Genomic DNA, 17,488 nt, shown 5'->3' with positions numbered 1-17,488 from the left:
AACCTACAAAATATACCAAAGCAGTAAAAAAGTTTAAAACAGTCTTTTAGTAGCAGTGTTGGCAAGTCCCCGAATAATACCCAAGTTGGCATCCCCACATCTCCAGCCAGGATAAAAATCCGTGAGTATCCTGCTCGCCAAAAAGGATTTTTAGTTGATTTTAGCAGCAGCAACTCGTCGGATTCGTTGCGCGTCCAAAAGCCGCGATTTTCCCCCCATTAAGCTCGTACAATTAAAAATCGAAGCAGGATACAAACAAAAAAAAAACATACAAAATGCGGTGCGGTTTAAGTAAATAAATAGTCAAACGTTTTTTGAAAACAACAAGTGCAGCGAGCACAGCAGGCAGCAGCCCGAGTGAAGCAGAGATTCCGTGGAGTGATTTAATCAAAGAAAACACACAGCAAAATGTCGACAATTGTGGAACAGGTGAGAGGGAGTGAAAGGGGAGGCTAATAAGTAATAGTAATCAAAAATCGCCAAGGATTTTGTTCCTTATTTTAGTTGTTGTTGTTGCTGTAATTTCTTGAGATTATATAAACGAAAGCAGCTTATCAGCCATTAGGCGAAATGTTACGGTATTTTGCTTACAAGACCGCCGACTGCGTAACATCACTAACCATACAACATATAGACTGGTCATTTCATACAACGAAAATGGACACAAAAATTTCCTAACATGCGGTCCCATGTTAACTGTTTGCTGTTAGCGACAGACCGTCTGTTAGATTTTAGCTGTTAGCGTCCCGTCCCATGTTAGCTGTCAGCTGTTAGCGTCAGGCCTTTACATGTATGCGTGTTCATGCATTCACGTACACGGGTGCATGTGTGCGATCGTTTCATTTCGGCCCAGCAAGAATATTTGGTCTTTTGCTACTTTTCGCGCTAGGTACCCTAACAATATGGGCATATTCTCTATTGGGTTAATGATACAAATAAGAATGTTATATGTTATAATATATTTCTTAATGTTTCAGCATTCATTTCATATTTGTTTACAATTCAAATCAGTGGCAGCAGTGAAGTGTGTTGCATATATGTACATATATATTCGAATGAATAAAATTTCATCTACTGAGATAGGAACAGGGCATATTGCAGTCGGTGCTCGCGATCGCTTGCACATTCTGTGTGCTGCAACGCGTCGAGACGCTGGGGGTTGTTGTTGTTGTTTTTTTTTTTTTTGGCCGAGATGCTACCCAAACCGTTAGATCTCGTGCCCGTCTCTGTTTACAGTGACACCGACTGCAATATGCCCTGTTCCTATCTCAGTAGATGAAATTTTATTCATTGGAATATATATGTACATATATGCAACACACTTCACTGCTGCCACTGATTTGAATTGTAAACAAATATGAAATGAATGCTGAAACATTAAGAAATATATTATAACATATAACATTCTTATTTGTATCATTAACCCAATAGAGAATATGCCCATATTGTTAGGGTACCTAGCGCGAAAAGTAGCAAAAGACCAAATATTCTTGCTGGGCCGAAATGAAACGATCGCACACATGCACCCGTGTACGTGAATGCATGAACACGCATACATGTAAAGGCCTGACGCTAACAGCTGACAGCTAACATGGGACGGGACGCTAACAGCTAAAATCTAACAGACGGTCTGTCGCTAACAGCAAACAGTTAACATGGGACCGCATGTTAGGAAATTTTTGTGTCCATTTTCGTTGTATGAAATGACCAGTCTATATGTTGTATGGTTAGTGGTAACATTCAGTGTCAGTGTCTGTCAGTCGCCGTCTATGGGTGTGTGAGTGTGTCTGTGTGCGTATGAGTATGTGTAGTAGGGTGGCTTTAATTTCGCAAAAGGACGAGAAATAAATCTATAAATTGTTAAAGGGAATGTAAAGACGTAAATTTGAGATGACCTTAGGATGTCTTAGTTGAAATATAAAAAAAAATAGTCGTAGCCCTGCGACTGTTTTTTTTTTTTTAATTTATTAAAATAGGAAGGAAATAAAAGAGGATAATTATATACTTAAAAAGTTAATGAATAGTTATAAAAATAGAAATATAAATTTTAATATATCTAAAGTTATTGACATTTAATGAAATAGTCTTAATTGATGTAATAAAATTAATTTATTGTGGTACCTTTAAGGTTGTCATTGTTCTTACTCTCCCAGATTTTTAGAGATTTCAAAATAAATATAGTAATTATCCATCTTTATTACATATTTTATTATCATGGCTAAAAAATCCATTATTTATTATTTTTATTATCATTTATTTATTTATTTTATAAATTTATTGAAATTAAATCACAGCAAAGTCTTGCCCAAATCGATATCGATACACCCTACTATAGGATACTCCCGCCTATGTCTTGCGCGTGTGTATGTGTGCCCGTCTGTGTTTGGTTGTTTTTGCATTTCCATGGCAACCTAACGGCAACTTCCTGACGCCCGCCGCTTTCGATTTGACAGTAAAATTCGATTAATTTCTAATCGGCAGAAATCAGTGTGACAAGTGCAGACGTCGACGATTCCTCTGCTCCCTTACACTCTCACACTCTCACTATATACACCCATACACGTGCACCCTTGGACAAATATAAATAGCTGCCATTTCGCAAAGCAATTTCAATTCCCAATTCACATACACCATCGAGGCTATACTCGTATATGGCCAATACAAACACGCGGGCGCGATGTAGCATGCAAATTTGGTTTGCTTTTGCTCGAGAGAGAGTATTGGCGAAAGTGTGCCAGTGTTGGTTGGTTATTTTGACATTTTGTTGCACAAAATCCTTCATATCCTTTAGAAGAGAGAGAGAGAGAGAGCGAGAGGGGAGGAGGCGAGAGCCCGCCTTGGGCGACTTTCAAGTGCAGCGCTCTGCCTGTCACACTCCGCCATCGACTCGTCTTGACGTCATAAATGCAAAATGAAGCACTCGCTATCTCACGTAAAGTGAAGCCTTCCTCAAAGGGAGTGCTACAATGTGGGTTTAACAACATTTTAGAGGTCACGAAATGGCCAAGAGGGACAAATAAATCCAAGGGGTGTCAGAGGAAGCTCTGGTGAGCTGAAAATCAAATTAAAAGAGTGACAGAAAATGAGCTGTGAAAGGGGGAAATATTATTTCCATGAAAATACAAAAAAATTAAATCCCTTTTGAATGATTGGAATTTTATTTATAAATTAAATTAAGTTATATGCGAAAATGTGTAACAATATATAATAAATAGATAATGATTTTAACTTTTTAAATGCATTTAAATAAAATGATTTTTATTTTAAAAATTGTACTTAATTTATATTCAGGATTAAAATATACACAATAAATATTTGATCAAGAAAAACTTTAAATATGCTCTTAAATAAAATATAAAAAACATTGCAGCCCAATTATCTATAAAAACTCAATTAAAACATTTAAATGTTTAAATGAATTTCCGTTAAATTTCGTTTCTTTTAATTTGTACATCAATCTAGCATTTATTTGTATTTTTCATTTATTTATTTTTTATTTTTTCTTTACTTTATTTTTTGTACAAATAAATAACAACATGCCTTTAATTTAATCGGAAAACAATTTTGTTTGTGAACCTTTGGCCAACATTTTATTGTTACATTGTTGACATTCGTTTAACCCGAATAATACAAAAGAAATCTTTTTTATTATTTTTCTATTGGTTGCAAAAAAGTGTCCGAGCTTTTGCAATTGATATTTCTACGTTTTTGTTCCACGAATTGAATTCTATTAAATTCCTAGATAATACATTTTAAGCATTATTACCAAGGAATTACTAAAAAATTGCTTATTTGGGCCAAAAAATGATCCCGTTTTTCCAATTGAACTGTCACAGTTTTTGCTACATAAAATTCCACCTTTAAAAAAACGCTCTCTGATCTGATTATTCACGTTAACTGTGAAAGAATCGACGGTACTTTACAAAATTACCCCCCCACATAACCTAAGCTGATTTAAAGATTTCCATGCTCTCTCTCTGGGGTCCCTGGGCTTGGGTGCAACTTTTCCAATTTCATTTAATTCCTGCGCCAAATCTGTCTCGTTTCCTGCCACTGGTGGCCTTTAATCAATTCCCCTGCCCCACCAGATGGGTCTGGGATGCCACTGTGTAAAACTTAATATTTTCCTGCTGGAATTTTCCGTGTTCCCGTACGACTGGCGTGTTTTTCCTCATTTTCCTTCTCTTGTCAAGTCAAAGTCAGTGGAACTTTTTTGTTGCATACTTTTCAGGGTGCGCATGTAGCGCGAGTCATTACGTTTTATAGACTTTATAAGAAGTTTCGTTTATGCAGTTTGCTTGAAAAGTTTCACCTAGGTAAATGCACGTGTGCGTTGGCTTTGTTCCCCACGAAACACACACATTTCAACGAAGTATCTCTTCGTCTTTTATACTTTTATAGCCGGAGAGCCATTAAAGTTTTTGGCTGATGGATGTTAAGTTTTTGTGGAAATCGGAAAGATTTTTCAGGACATGGCAAATGTTGAAGTCATAAAATTAATTTCCCAAAGAGAAATCTTAGCAAACTTGAAATTTGTTTAACTACTTTTCTTAAGTTAAGAACTCAAAGGATTATTTTGGGGGAAGTGTACAATATTTACCTTTCTTTAGACTTAAATTCTTCAATTCTTGTATCCTTTTATTTAAACAAATTTAGTCCTAAAAGCAAAATCTCTTTACCTGCAGAAACAAGTCGTAATAAATCTAGTAACCTAAAACATCTGTAATTTATGGCTATATCTTATCTTGGCTTACTTTTCTTTATACTTCTTTGGGCATATGCCTCAACCTGAAGTTCTCTCACGGAACCTCAAGTTATAATAAAAATATTTCAATGCTTGTGATGCTTTAATTTATGCCCCCATAAAGGCCAAGCGCCTGATATCCACAGACATATACATATATATACATAAATACATACAAGTAGCTACCCCATCAAGTGCAACACATAGGCTAACTAGGCACTACGCCTCCTGTTTTGACCCCGTATTCGGAGCCCCCTTTCTGTTATATTTTTTTTTTTCGTTTCTCCCCTTAGTTTGTTACGTGAAAGAGGCTTCTTCCAACCATTTTCCTCCACCATTTTGAGTACCCAGTGCGCGTAGAGTTCAAGGGTGTATAAGGGAAGGATTGGTAGCATCCTAAAGGTAGGATAGGTATCCATATTTGTGGGGATTAAGTTGAAACTGAAACAATAAATATTTAATTGATTATATTACCTTTCACAAAAATCTTTAAATTAATTTATTTTCTATCTAAATTATGCTTACAAATTTACTTTTATTTTTAAACATAAAACTATACTTTACAGGATCAATTTTTAGATCTTTACAATTTTATGGCATACTTGTAGGAACGTTTTTAAATAGATTTTTAATCTCTAGAGGTTTTTTCGAGTATTACAAAATGCATTAAAATTTCTTAAAAGATTCCTCTACTGTATATAAAATTTAAAACTCTTTAAAAGTACAGGGTATCACATAGTCTCTTCGCTCTAAACCACACCACAGTATTTTTTTTTGTTTTTTTTTGTGTGTGCGCCATTTTGTCAGAGCATAAATTACAACTTCAGGTGTAGCGCTGCTGGCGACGAGGGGCAAAGGTGCAAACAGTGGGGGATGGATGGATACCGCTACCGTCTGTTGCCGCTGCTGTCACTGTCGCCGGTTGCTGCTACTGATGCTGCTGCTGCTGCTGCCTCTGTTGTTGTTGTTGTTATTGTTGCTTACATAATGTTAATGATGCTGCCCCAGCCGGCAAACGGAAAATGGGTGGAAAAGCGGGTGAGGGCAGGAAACTCGTTTCAGGCTCTTTGCCAAAACAAAAGTCAAAAGATGAGGCAGAACTGTCACTGTGACCTCCGTGTGTACAATGGCCTGTACCTCTTCCCAGTCTAGTTAACAGGACCTGCATCCGCCGGCTGGTTGATGTCCTGTGTCACAGTTGTCATTTTTTTGTTTGTTATACTCTTTTTAATGAAGGGGTATCCTGACAAGGAAAGGTGTTTAAAAATTATGAAAGTATATTTTTTATTAAACGAAATAAACTAATTTTTAATTACTGAATTTTTAGATATATTTTAATTCAAGTTTTTTAAATTTTTAATGGTTTTAAAACATAAAACCCCATTACTGTCCAAGTTTTTATTAGTGTTATTTATTTTTTTGCTGCAGGAAATATTCAGCTTGATGGGTGCTTCCAGCTTCGGGCGGTATAACTATAATATATGTGCATAAATTCTATGTTCCTGGCGACACAACTACCACATCCTGTAGCCCTTTTAGCCCCATATCCTGGCTATAAGTGTATATAAAATCTGCTGACTCATGGATTTTTCATATCTCACTTCACCCCCTCTTTTTTTTCCATTTCCTTTTCATATTTGCTGTCCCCGGCATATTATTTCAATTTGGCGGTGCAACAAAAAGAGTTTTCCCCCGCTTTCCCATCCGTTCTGAGTCACATGGCGTATGCGTAATGCAAGAGCAGGAGCAGGGCAGCATCCCCAAGGATAATGCAGCTCGTTATGCTTATTTGCCCGCCCACAAACACACTCGTGTGTGTGTGTGCTGTGTGTGTTTGTGTATTTGTGTTGCAAAAGGAAATTGCCCTCGAGGTCCTGACATGCACACACTCACACAAAAACGGGATGTGATGTGGGGAAAAAGGGACACTTGCTAAGCGAAAGAGTGGCGGGGCATGGCTTTAGGGTTCATGGCCCCGAAACTGACCGCCAATGGACTGCATGCCATAAAATTGCTTGCCCTTTGTGCATCCTTGATATGTGTTCATCTTCACCGGGCACTCAAGGTCAAAGCCTAGATGTTTTGATTTAATTTATTGCTGCCTACATTTAAGGGCTGGTAAAAATGTAAAAGAGAAGGAAAAGGAAACCAAGGAAAATGTCTTGAGAAATTTGAAGTCTTATGGTTTCTTACCTAAAAATAATATAAATATTTCTAGAAATGACAAGTACTGCAGACATTAAATATATATAGTAATTAAATAAAACTAAACCATCAAGCAATTAATTTGGCTTAAAAGGCAAACAACACATCCTATTAAATTGCTTAATAATGCATGCTAAATCTCTTCTTCAGTTGATTGTTGTGTTCGACTGATAACATTAAGTATTGTTTTCTCAGTGGATTTTCACAAGATTTTCGCCTGGCTGTCTCTCTCTCTCATTTCCACTGCGGTATTCTCTTATTCCCCCTTGTTGCTTTGCCGCAGAAAAGGCAATATTTTGCTTGTCTGCCTCTATTTATCTTCTCCTTTGTCTCTCCACCGCCTCGTATTTTGATTGCTTTTCCACACTCCCACAATTTGAGGTGACTCAATGTCTTGCTCATTTCCTTCGTGCGGCCGGAAAACTACAACAGGCAGACACACTATGTGTGTATGGTTTTCTTTTTTCTCCTTCATCTGCTCTTTGTGTTCTCTCCGAAAAGCTGGAAATGTTCCAAGTGTTGTGCCCCGGACTTCATATTTGGTAGTAGTAGTTCTTGATTTTCTCTCGATTTTCAGGACCAGAGCTTGATTAGCATTTCTCTCTTTCTTGAAGGATTAATTTGGGAATGGCTTTGTCTATGCGAGAAATCAATTATATTGAAGTTTGCCAAAAGCAAGAGAGAGAGAGAGAGAGCTGCTTAAATTGATGGGAAATGTTTGAATGAATTCATGAAAATGGTCAGAATCTATTCAATTTCGGTGCTGTGTGTTTGGCAAGGCTTAAGGGGGTTTTTGTAAAATATTTATCAGGCAATAGGAAGTCAGTTTAGGAATTTGTTGAGGTATAGATTTAATTAAATGAGGAGTTGGTTATATTTGGAGAATTAAATACACTTGGAATAAATCAATTTTGTGGGAAATACTTAAAGTTTAATTTTATTCTTTTAGTGATCCTTACAGAATAATGTGACCGTGTCTATACTTTTAGAAAATCTCAAAGAAATATCCCTCTTTAATACTAGTGTGACACTACTTCGAAACTAATGTCGATTTTACTTGTTTTTCTTTTAAAGTTTTTTAATTTTTAAGCAGTAATTTATCAATTTAAATATTTTGTATTATCTTTATAGGAAAAATATAATAAAGCTTCTTCAATTTCCTTTATTATTTTTGTTTGTAAAAATTCCTAGCTAAAATAACATATCAAGATTTCCCCCAACTAATCTACGTTAGTGCCAAAATCAATATTTTCATAACTTCCTTGCTATGCCGTCTGCCGGCATTTACTCATTAATTTGTGATGCCTTTGTCCTCTCACCCCCCGCCCTGGCTTGGCTTTTCTTAATGAAGGTCCTTGGCACCAGTGTTGGCACCGCCATTGCCACCACATTAACTGTTATCTCACGCCCTCGACTTGGTGTGTCTTTCGCCCTTCTGTCTCTCCCACACCTCCCCCCCTCCCCCCACACCCCCCCCCCCGACTTTTCTCCATTTTTCCCTGCAATTTTCCCTGGCTGTTCGTTCTCAGTTACTTCGATTGCGATTGTGTTTGCTGTCTGTTTTCGATAGCAACGACGAGTATTTTCATTTTCCCATCATTTTCCTTGTACACACACACACATGTGTGTGTTTGTGCGTGGTTTCTTTTCTCATTTTCGGGATTTTATTACTTTTACTTTTTACGATTTATTTGCTGAAATTGCTTATTTCTCTTTTAGCCAAAGCAAAAAAAAAAAAAAAATGGGAAGGAAAGAAAGCCAAGAGGAGGAGAGGAAATTGGCATTTGGGGGCGGAGTTGATTGTTATTATTGTTGCTGCCGCTACCAGTGCCACTGCAATGCTTCTTTGTTTTCGACTTTCCTCTTAGTCTGCTCCATTTTCTTCGTTTTTCTCTTTTCACCTCTGCCATTTCGCCCCCCTTTTAGACGTCATAACAGCTTTTGGCTTTGGAAAATTGAATTTTCCATCAAAACGTTTGCGTTTTTAATCGATTCCAATTGCAATCCAAACTATATTCGCAGTTTTTCTTGGCTTATTTCTTTATCAACTCTTGGCCAGTGCTACTTCAACTTGGTCCATATGCGATATATATTTGTATATATAGGTATATGCATATATGCTGCGCTTTTTCCATTAATCATACGCCCCGTTGCACCCACATAAATACTCATAGTTGTGCCACCGAGCGCGCTTTGCCTCTCTTCTCGCGTTCAGAATTCACAACTGACATTGCACACGGATTTTCCAAGTCCCTGAGCACAATCACCAGGATAACGAAAGGGTTAAGAAGAGGGTGGGTAAGCAGAGGAAGGATAACTGGCAGGATGGCAACTGGCAGGAAAGACAAATAATCCTGCTCTACACAATTTGCATGGCAAATATTTTAAATGCCAATTAAAATTATTAGAAAAGTTGTGGCATGCCTGCTTGCAGCGTTATTATTAGCAAATACTGTATGGGAAATTATTGTTTACTTGGAAAACAATACACATATCATTTTTGTTTGGTTAAACAATTTATCAATTGTGAAAATATATGAATACAGGTTTTTTCTGCAATTACAATGAGAAAATAAGGTTTATTTTGAAGTATTTTTAGGGTTTTTATTTATGTTAGCTGGTTATTCTTTGGTAAACTAGATTTTATTTTAATACTTTGATTAATTTGTTTAAGGTTTTAATTATTATAAAATATTTGCCATGGTTTTATGGTATTTTAAACGCTTAAAACTTGTATTAAATAAAAGTTCTACCAACCGAAAAAAAAAAAATATTTATAAAATTATTTAAAATTTATTAGAGCATTTCTATTTTAATAATTTATTATTTAAGAGTATTTCTACTCTAATAAATGATTAATTTTATGTTCATATCTTTTATTAAAGCAATTATTTCCTTAATACAATAATTTATTATTTATTATTGAAAATTAAAAACACATTTTAATACAACAACTTTTCAACAACCAAATTTGCCATACATTTACCCAATTTATTTATTTATTATTTGATAAAGCAAACTGTTTGCTCATCTAAATTTTAGTGAACAAGATTTAGCAAAAATTTTAATTTTCCACAGAAAATTGCTGGCAAATCAAATTGAGTTCACAAAAAGTTTGCTCTTTAAACATTCAAAATTTGCGTAATTGACTAGAAATTGGTATTAGCCACGCACATACGTGGTTGCTCCTCGATCCCGCACACAATTTGCCAAATTGCATGGAATACTTTTCAACGTTGATACTAACAAAAATAAAATAGAATAAAAAAAGAAAAAAAAAAACAGTAAACACGTTGAAAATTTCCCCTAAAAATTGCTATCTAAATTGCAAATTTTGCGGCCGGCGTAATTGAAAAACATAAACTGTCGGTTACCACACCACCACCCCCTATAGCCGCACACCCGCTTAGCCCGAGTTTTCCTCATTTTTCCTTGCCGCCTGCCATTTTCCTACACTTTTCCCCAACACTTTGTGCTCTCTCCTCCCCTGCCGCTGTGCACTTTCCATCTTTTGGCGGTACAATTACAAAAGCGTTCGGGGCAAAAATGCCTCAATTTACAGCAAAATGGCCGTCATCGATTTCCGCTTTCGTGTTATTCGATATTTATCTGGTTACAGTGAGAGAAAAGGGTGTTTAAGAAAGGGAAAAATGTTTTAAACTATTTTTTAAATATTAAAATGTAAATTATTATTTGATTTTTAATTGATGTGAAATTTTCATATTTATATATTTATTTTAAAACAAAATTTTACCTAAAATAAAATGATTAAAAACTTTTCTACTGTCTCTTAAAATAATATTATGTAAATTAACTGTTTAAATATTATGAAAATTAATTTTAAAATGTGTCTAAAAGTAAGCAGTGAGTATTAGTTATTTTTATTTCAAATTTTTTTTTAATTATTTCAATGGAATTAAATCTATTTTTTAAAGGATTTAAAAACTTATAATCTAATTTTATAAAATTATAAATAGTTTCTTTGCTTTAAAATAATTTTTATAGTTTACAAATATTTTTAAGAGGATTTTTTATTGGTCTCTGTTCTTGCTTAAAATCCTTCTTAAATAATAAACCCTTCTGATAATATATAAAAAATATTGTAATACCTTTTAAACTTATATATTTTCTCTCTGTGTAAAATGGCCTACCATTGATCGGGGTGGTGGTATTGTTTGAAAAGTGCGTGTATTGGATGAAATGATTTCGCCATTTGGTTTACTCTTTCACTCCGTTACTCGTTTCGTCGGCTTTTCATTTTTATGTATTTGACATTTTGCGTTATGCGTTCAAAATGTCATCAAAATATCCATAAATTTTGTGCGTGTGTGTGGTGTGTGTGTGTTTCCTCTCTCGGAACGTGTCCATGTGTGGTGTTCGAGGGGAATTCCGGATGGTGACTGCCGCATGTTGCTCAATATTTGCCAGCATTAAACTGTAGATGTATTAACATAATGTGTCAGGGCACAAAATGTACAAAATGTATATATATATATGTATATATTCAACCAAACTTAAACACACGCACAATAAGATATATATATATGTATGGCAGGATACACACAATTCACATTTTGGGGACCGTCTGTGGGGCAAACGATAAAGCACAGTGGCTTTAAAAGTAAATGAAATGTATTAAGTATTACAAATAAAGTTTTATAAAGGATAAATAAGGGATATAAGGTTTTAGAAATTTTCTTCAAAATTAAACAATAATAAAATAATTTTAAATAATATTATATCTTCATAAAAATCTTTGCCTGTCTCAAAATTCAAGAGAAATTCCTTAATTTTATCTTCAGTCTCACACCCACAAGTTTGTAAATAACAATTTCTTAATAACCTTTCCCCAGTATCTTGTTACATTTGCATTTTTCCTCCAACTCAATCCACAGGATATATAAGCTCTTGATTAAGTATTCAATGTTGTATAATAAATTTAAAATATACTCTCATAAATCGTTTCAATGCAATGGCCCTCGCTTCATCTATAAATGGCATATTGAATGTTGGCTAAACCCCTGATGGTTTGCCACTGCAACCATTATCCTAATTACACAAGCACACACATACACATACACAGGGATATACGCACTTGGCAGGACCAGTGTCGACGTCCGTCGTCGCCTCCTTATATCGAGGAAGTCATAGAGAACTTTCAGTTGACTGCAAAATATGACGACAAGTTGACGCAACTCGGCGAACTGTCAGCCAAAGTTGAGGCATTTTTCCAGCTGAGGGATTTCGCTTTTCCCGATGCCAGTCTCCTCCTCGTATATTCGTATTTCTTTTAGCTGTCACTTGGCGCACATCGCTTCCGTCGGTTGAAGACACATGAAAAATAGGTCTTCTAGAACCTCAAATAAACAAAGCAATAAAAAAAAATTGTATTTAAAATATATAATATTAAAAACTACTATTAATTATATTGTATATAAATAATATACATATTTTAGATAGACTTTTTAAAGAAGCTTTAAATTATTGACTGGAAATGGTTCCTAGAAATTTTTATTGCATACTTTTAGACATTTTTAAAAGTGTTTTTAAAACTACGTTTAAATAAACTGAAAATTCAAGATTCTATATATTTTATTAAATATTATAAGTAAAAAAATAATAGAAAATAATGAAATATAAGTAATTTTTTTAGTAAATGCTTAAAATTCTCAAACGGTTCTAGCATGTACTGATCATTAATGGGTTATTCAGGATGCTAATCAACTTAAATTGATGCTTGTATAACCTTTTTTTTTAAATATATTTATTTAATTTTTATTTAAGATTTTAATATTATTTTAATTTTAATTTATTTATTTATTTCACCAAGAGAGAGACCTTTAACTAGCACCTTAAATACTTCATTAATACTAATTGAGGCTAAATATACATAAAATATATTTAATATTTCATTAGTATTACTTAAGAAACTTTTCTCCAAGTGCATCTTCCAAATGCACAGGAAGAGCCAACAGGATGGAACTCAAGTGTAGGAGATGGGGGCCAAGTGACTGAGGCACGTCACGTATGTTTTTGTGCCCAAGCATTCGCATAAACATTCCTGGTCCATGGATCTTCGTGCTGCTCTCTGCTCTGTCTCCTTTGTCGCATCTTTGCCAGGACATTGGCATTGACAGGCTCGCGTCGCTTTACGTTAAATGTCAGCCCCCCTTTGGGTTCCCCCGTTTTCTTTTCGCCGCGGGGTCACAGCAATTGACCTTCCATTCATCACTAGCCACCGCCACCGCCACCCCGCGAGATTGTTTGCTCAAGTAGCACTCTTGTGCGAGTTTTTCCGCTGGGAAATGGGAAACTCTCCTGGCGTTCTGTCCATTGATGTTTACCGCATTTGTTTATCGATTGAGCTGGAAAAACAGTTGCGTTTTAGGTTACTAAAAAAACAAAAAGGGAACTTTGGTCAGGAACTTGGGGGTGATCTGTAATTATCCCTTCAAATGAGGCTGAAATGCACAATGAGAGGGACTGGGCGGAGACTGGGTGGAGATTGGGTGGAGACTGGGTTGAGACTGGGTGAAAAGTTGAAACTAAAATAAACAAAGTCAATCAATGTTGAACTTTCTGTGAGGTAAATAAAAAATATTTGAGGATATAACTATGAGATTTGATAGAGGAAGGTGATTATGGAATCGATTTCAGGAGAGTTTTGGTTTATATTTTAAAGCTAAGTTGGGTTTTGATTTAATAAAAATATTCTATAAATATTTGATATTTATGAATAATAATTTAGGGTTCATAACTGGCATTTTCTTCCCTTTTCCTTAAATATTGATTTGAGATTAAAAACAAGGAGTTTTCTAAGCTTAAAATATGACCAAGTCATCGAGTTTTAAGGCTCTTCGTGTTGACAAAAGAATTTCAAATTAACTTAATATAAATTCTAGGATATATACAATATTTTCGCATCAGTTTTAATAATATATTTTTAATTTAAAAACCACAATTTTAACCTAAATAAGCACAATCATTGTATAATGAAAGTAAAAACCTTGTAATAATAAGAATTATTCTTTTATTCATAGTCTACACTTGGGCGTTATACTTCCGTTTCCACCTCCTTCCCCATATTTTTTCCTCCCTTTTTTTTTTTTTTGGGGATAAGAGAGAAATGGCGAAGAAAATGAGCAACCAAATAACTGTAAATAAGCAGTGAAGGAATGTGACAACATCTCCTCGGTGAGGTTGATAAGAGGAATTCCCCCTCGTTTGCTCCTTATTTATTTTTTGTTGTATTTTTTTCTGTTTCGACACAAAAGGCAACAAATGAAAGACACTGAAATGCTTGTGTAATGAAAGACTTGAGCAACATAATAAATAATGGCAAGTACAACCAACCAGCTCCTTCACTTGCCTTTCTTTTCCAACTCTACCCCATTCCATTTTCCGCATTTTCTCAAGTTCCACTCATTACTTGCCATGGGGTTTTTCCCAATGCACTCCAAGTAGAAGAAGGATGACAATTAGAAAACGGTTTTCGGAGAGTCATCAAGTGTGCATGGGGAAAACTCGGCAAGCAGCTTTGCCTCATTCCACTTCCTGCCCTTCAAAAAATGTTCATGAAAAATGAGCAGCGAAAGGATTGGCCCCAAAACAAAAGTCAAAAACGAAAGCCCCTCCAGGCGAGTCCTTTAGCAAATTCCTCCTCTGCGGAAGCTTTAACATTTGGAATCTGATAAAAAGTTTCTTGAAAAGTTTGGTGACAAGACCATGTCATGTCTTCATTTTTTATCAAAATAAAGTACTCAATAGAGCGGGACTTAATTAATGAGGGTTTTACATTTATTTCATTGACTTGTAGAAATGGAAAAAAGGAGTTTTGCCTAGATTTCTTAGGGATAATATATAAATTTATAAGTAAATTTTGTATTTCTTAATTAAAATTCAACTGTTATTGATTTTTCAAAGACCTTGACATACAAAAATTCATAAAATTCAACTCTAAAGTGACCCTTAATTATAAAATTAACACCTTAATTAATGGTTTACAAAACAAATGTCTACATAAATAAGTAAATAAAACAAAAACGGACAGATAAAATGCTATATCTAAAAAAGAATAAAATTATTATTTAATTTACAAGTTAAGCCTTTATAATATCCAATAATATCAATTAAAAATATTCAACAAAAAGGTAAACAAAAGGTAAAAAATACACATCCGCCCTCTCGTTTAGCTTGTTTAATTCATTTCTGTGTTTTGCTGCTGCCTAAAAACAAAAAGCATTTAATACATTATTTAAAAACAAGCCGCAAAAGCAAAAAACTAACATAAATGTCGACATAAAAGTAGAACCAAAAAAAAAGTGACAACATGAAAATGGTTTTAATGACCAAAAGGCAAGCAGATCATATGACAGCAGAAATTATCCTGGGAAACACACACTAACACACACACCGGACCGGATGGATATACTCACAGGAGCAAAGTTTTAAAACCATTTTCCTCCACCCTTCGTCCCTGGCAGGACTTTAACCGGCTTCGTTTTAATTGTTGCCGCTTTCTTCCGCTTGGAAAATGCTTTCTAAATTAATTAATAGCATTGTCTGTCTTTGGCAATTTGCCACGCCCACTCGCCCCACACACACACACAAACTATAAATTGAATTTTCTTATGCGTTTGCATAAAATGGAGTGCGAAGAAAAATTATTTTCCTTGAGAGAAAAATTTTTGAAAAATAAAAAAAGGATGGAAATCAGTTAACCCTTGTTTGAACATTTTAAAATAAGAAAAACAATATAAAAAAATATAATGAATAAGAAAATAATATGAAAAATTATTTTGTAGGAAAATTTGAGGTTTAGTTTTTTAATATAACATTTTTACACATTTTTTTCCTTTATAAAATATGAAATATTAATTTCAACAAAAAACTTACTTAAATATTTATCAAGTAAAAATCCTAGAAAATGTATTTTCACTATATTTCGCATTAAAATATTAATTGAAATTATTATTAATACTTAAAACACATAAAAAAAATTTCTAGAAAATTTCTTTTCACTTTATTTTGAAAAGCATTTAACGCCTTCGCCTTCTCAAAGGGGTTAACAAGACGAAAAGCAGAGAAAAATCGAAAAAGAGGCCAAGTCAGCGAGAAGCCAAGCAACTTTCCAGGCCGAAAATCCTTTTTTAATTAAATTTTCTGTACATTCTGCAGTTTTTAGGTTTGAGTAGTACAAGAGACACCAGGCGACAGGGGGCGACTTTCCCCTCGCCAATTCACGTCGCTCATATGTGACGAGAGGAAAACTCATGTGGTTTTTCCTCCAACGGCCTGTGTGTGTGTGTGTGGAGAGTGGAGTTGAAGGAGTAGTAACCAAACCAAAAGACAAAGTTTCCGTCGGCGACATTCTGGCTTCCAAACCAAGTGGGGGACACTCCTTCGCTTTTTGTGTCAAGTTAATCCAATTAGTTGTTTGGGGAAACGTAGTTTGCACTTTGATTTCCAGCAACGCCACGCCATCTGTGCCGAGTCTCTCTGCTTCAAAACTCTAAATTTTCAACTAAATTGGACGAGCAGGAGATGGATTGGGTTGGAATTGATATTGATAACCGCATTATGAGTTGAGGTGGAAAATGGGTCTTGGTTTTAATTTAAAAATTAACACCTTAAAATGGTAAGATTTTGCTGAAATATTTTGGGAATTCAGTGACCTTAACTTGGGTTTTTAAAATATTTTAAAATACATTTAAAGGCTTTATTTTGTGACGGGATTTGTTTTAAATTAAAAATTAACACCTTAAAGTCATAACAAATTGCTAAAATATTTCAGTGACCTTATCTTAGGTTTTTAAAATATTTTAAATAAAATATAAACTCTTTATTTTGTGACTGTCACCAAGCTAATATTGTTGAGTGAGTCCCTAACCAGATGTGGGATGATTTCTCATGAACATTTTACGGTTTATACATATATCAGTTTGGTACTGATTAAGCATTCATTAAACAAAAAAAAAAACAAAAGCTTTGCAGCATTATCTCTGAATTCAGTTCTCATTTACTGATCTTCTCCTCTCTCTCTCTATCTCTCTCTGTGTTTGTGTTTCTCGATCTCTCTGCTCTTCTCGCTCTGTTTGCATGATTTTTAATCCACAATTACAGCTCCCTTATCAGTTGTCAACAGACCTAGTCGATGCCATGTGCTATGTACTATATACTCTATAATTTTTGGGGTTTATGTACACATTTCTTATATGTGGGAATATAATTTATAAGGGAACTTTTGCTTTATTTTTATTGAATTTTAATAAAGTATTTTTTTTAAGTCTCTATTATTTTATGCAATTTCCCAAAAGTTTGTTTTACTACTTCTTTGAGTTTAACTACAATAAAATCGTGGCATACTTTTAAGCAGCTTTGTAAAAGATTTTAAAACGATTTATCCAAATTTTAAACTTTGTATTTAATTAAAAAATAAGTATATTTTTTGTTTAAAGCTAACTTAGTTATCAAAAGTACTCAAGCTAATTAAATTGTAATTTTGTATTCAAAAAACGGGTATTAAATACCTCCCACAAT

General features: G+C 34.5%; 1 protein-coding gene across 2 annotated transcripts in view; it reads left to right on the top strand.

Moving 5' to 3' along the window:
* Positions 1-99: 99 nt before the first annotated feature.
* Positions 100-17,488, top strand: part of LOC108079896 (uncharacterized) — a 52,525-nt gene continuing 35,136 nt past the window's right edge. For both annotated transcript variants that reach the window (XM_017174424.3, XM_017174423.3), the window contains exon 1: positions 100-429. In XM_017174424.3, the coding sequence (XP_017029913.1) occupies positions 409-429 (21 nt within the window). In that variant the 5' untranslated portion in view covers positions 100-408. The remainder of the gene's footprint in view (positions 430-17,488) is intronic.

Source organism: Drosophila kikkawai, chromosome 3L (genome assembly GCF_030179895.1).
Source record: "Drosophila kikkawai strain 14028-0561.14 chromosome 3L, DkikHiC1v2, whole genome shotgun sequence".
NCBI classification, from domain to species: Eukaryota; Metazoa; Arthropoda; class Insecta; order Diptera; family Drosophilidae; genus Drosophila; species Drosophila kikkawai.
The sequence above is the reverse complement of the archived record's forward strand: the minus strand, read 5'-3'. Positions and strand labels throughout refer to the sequence as shown.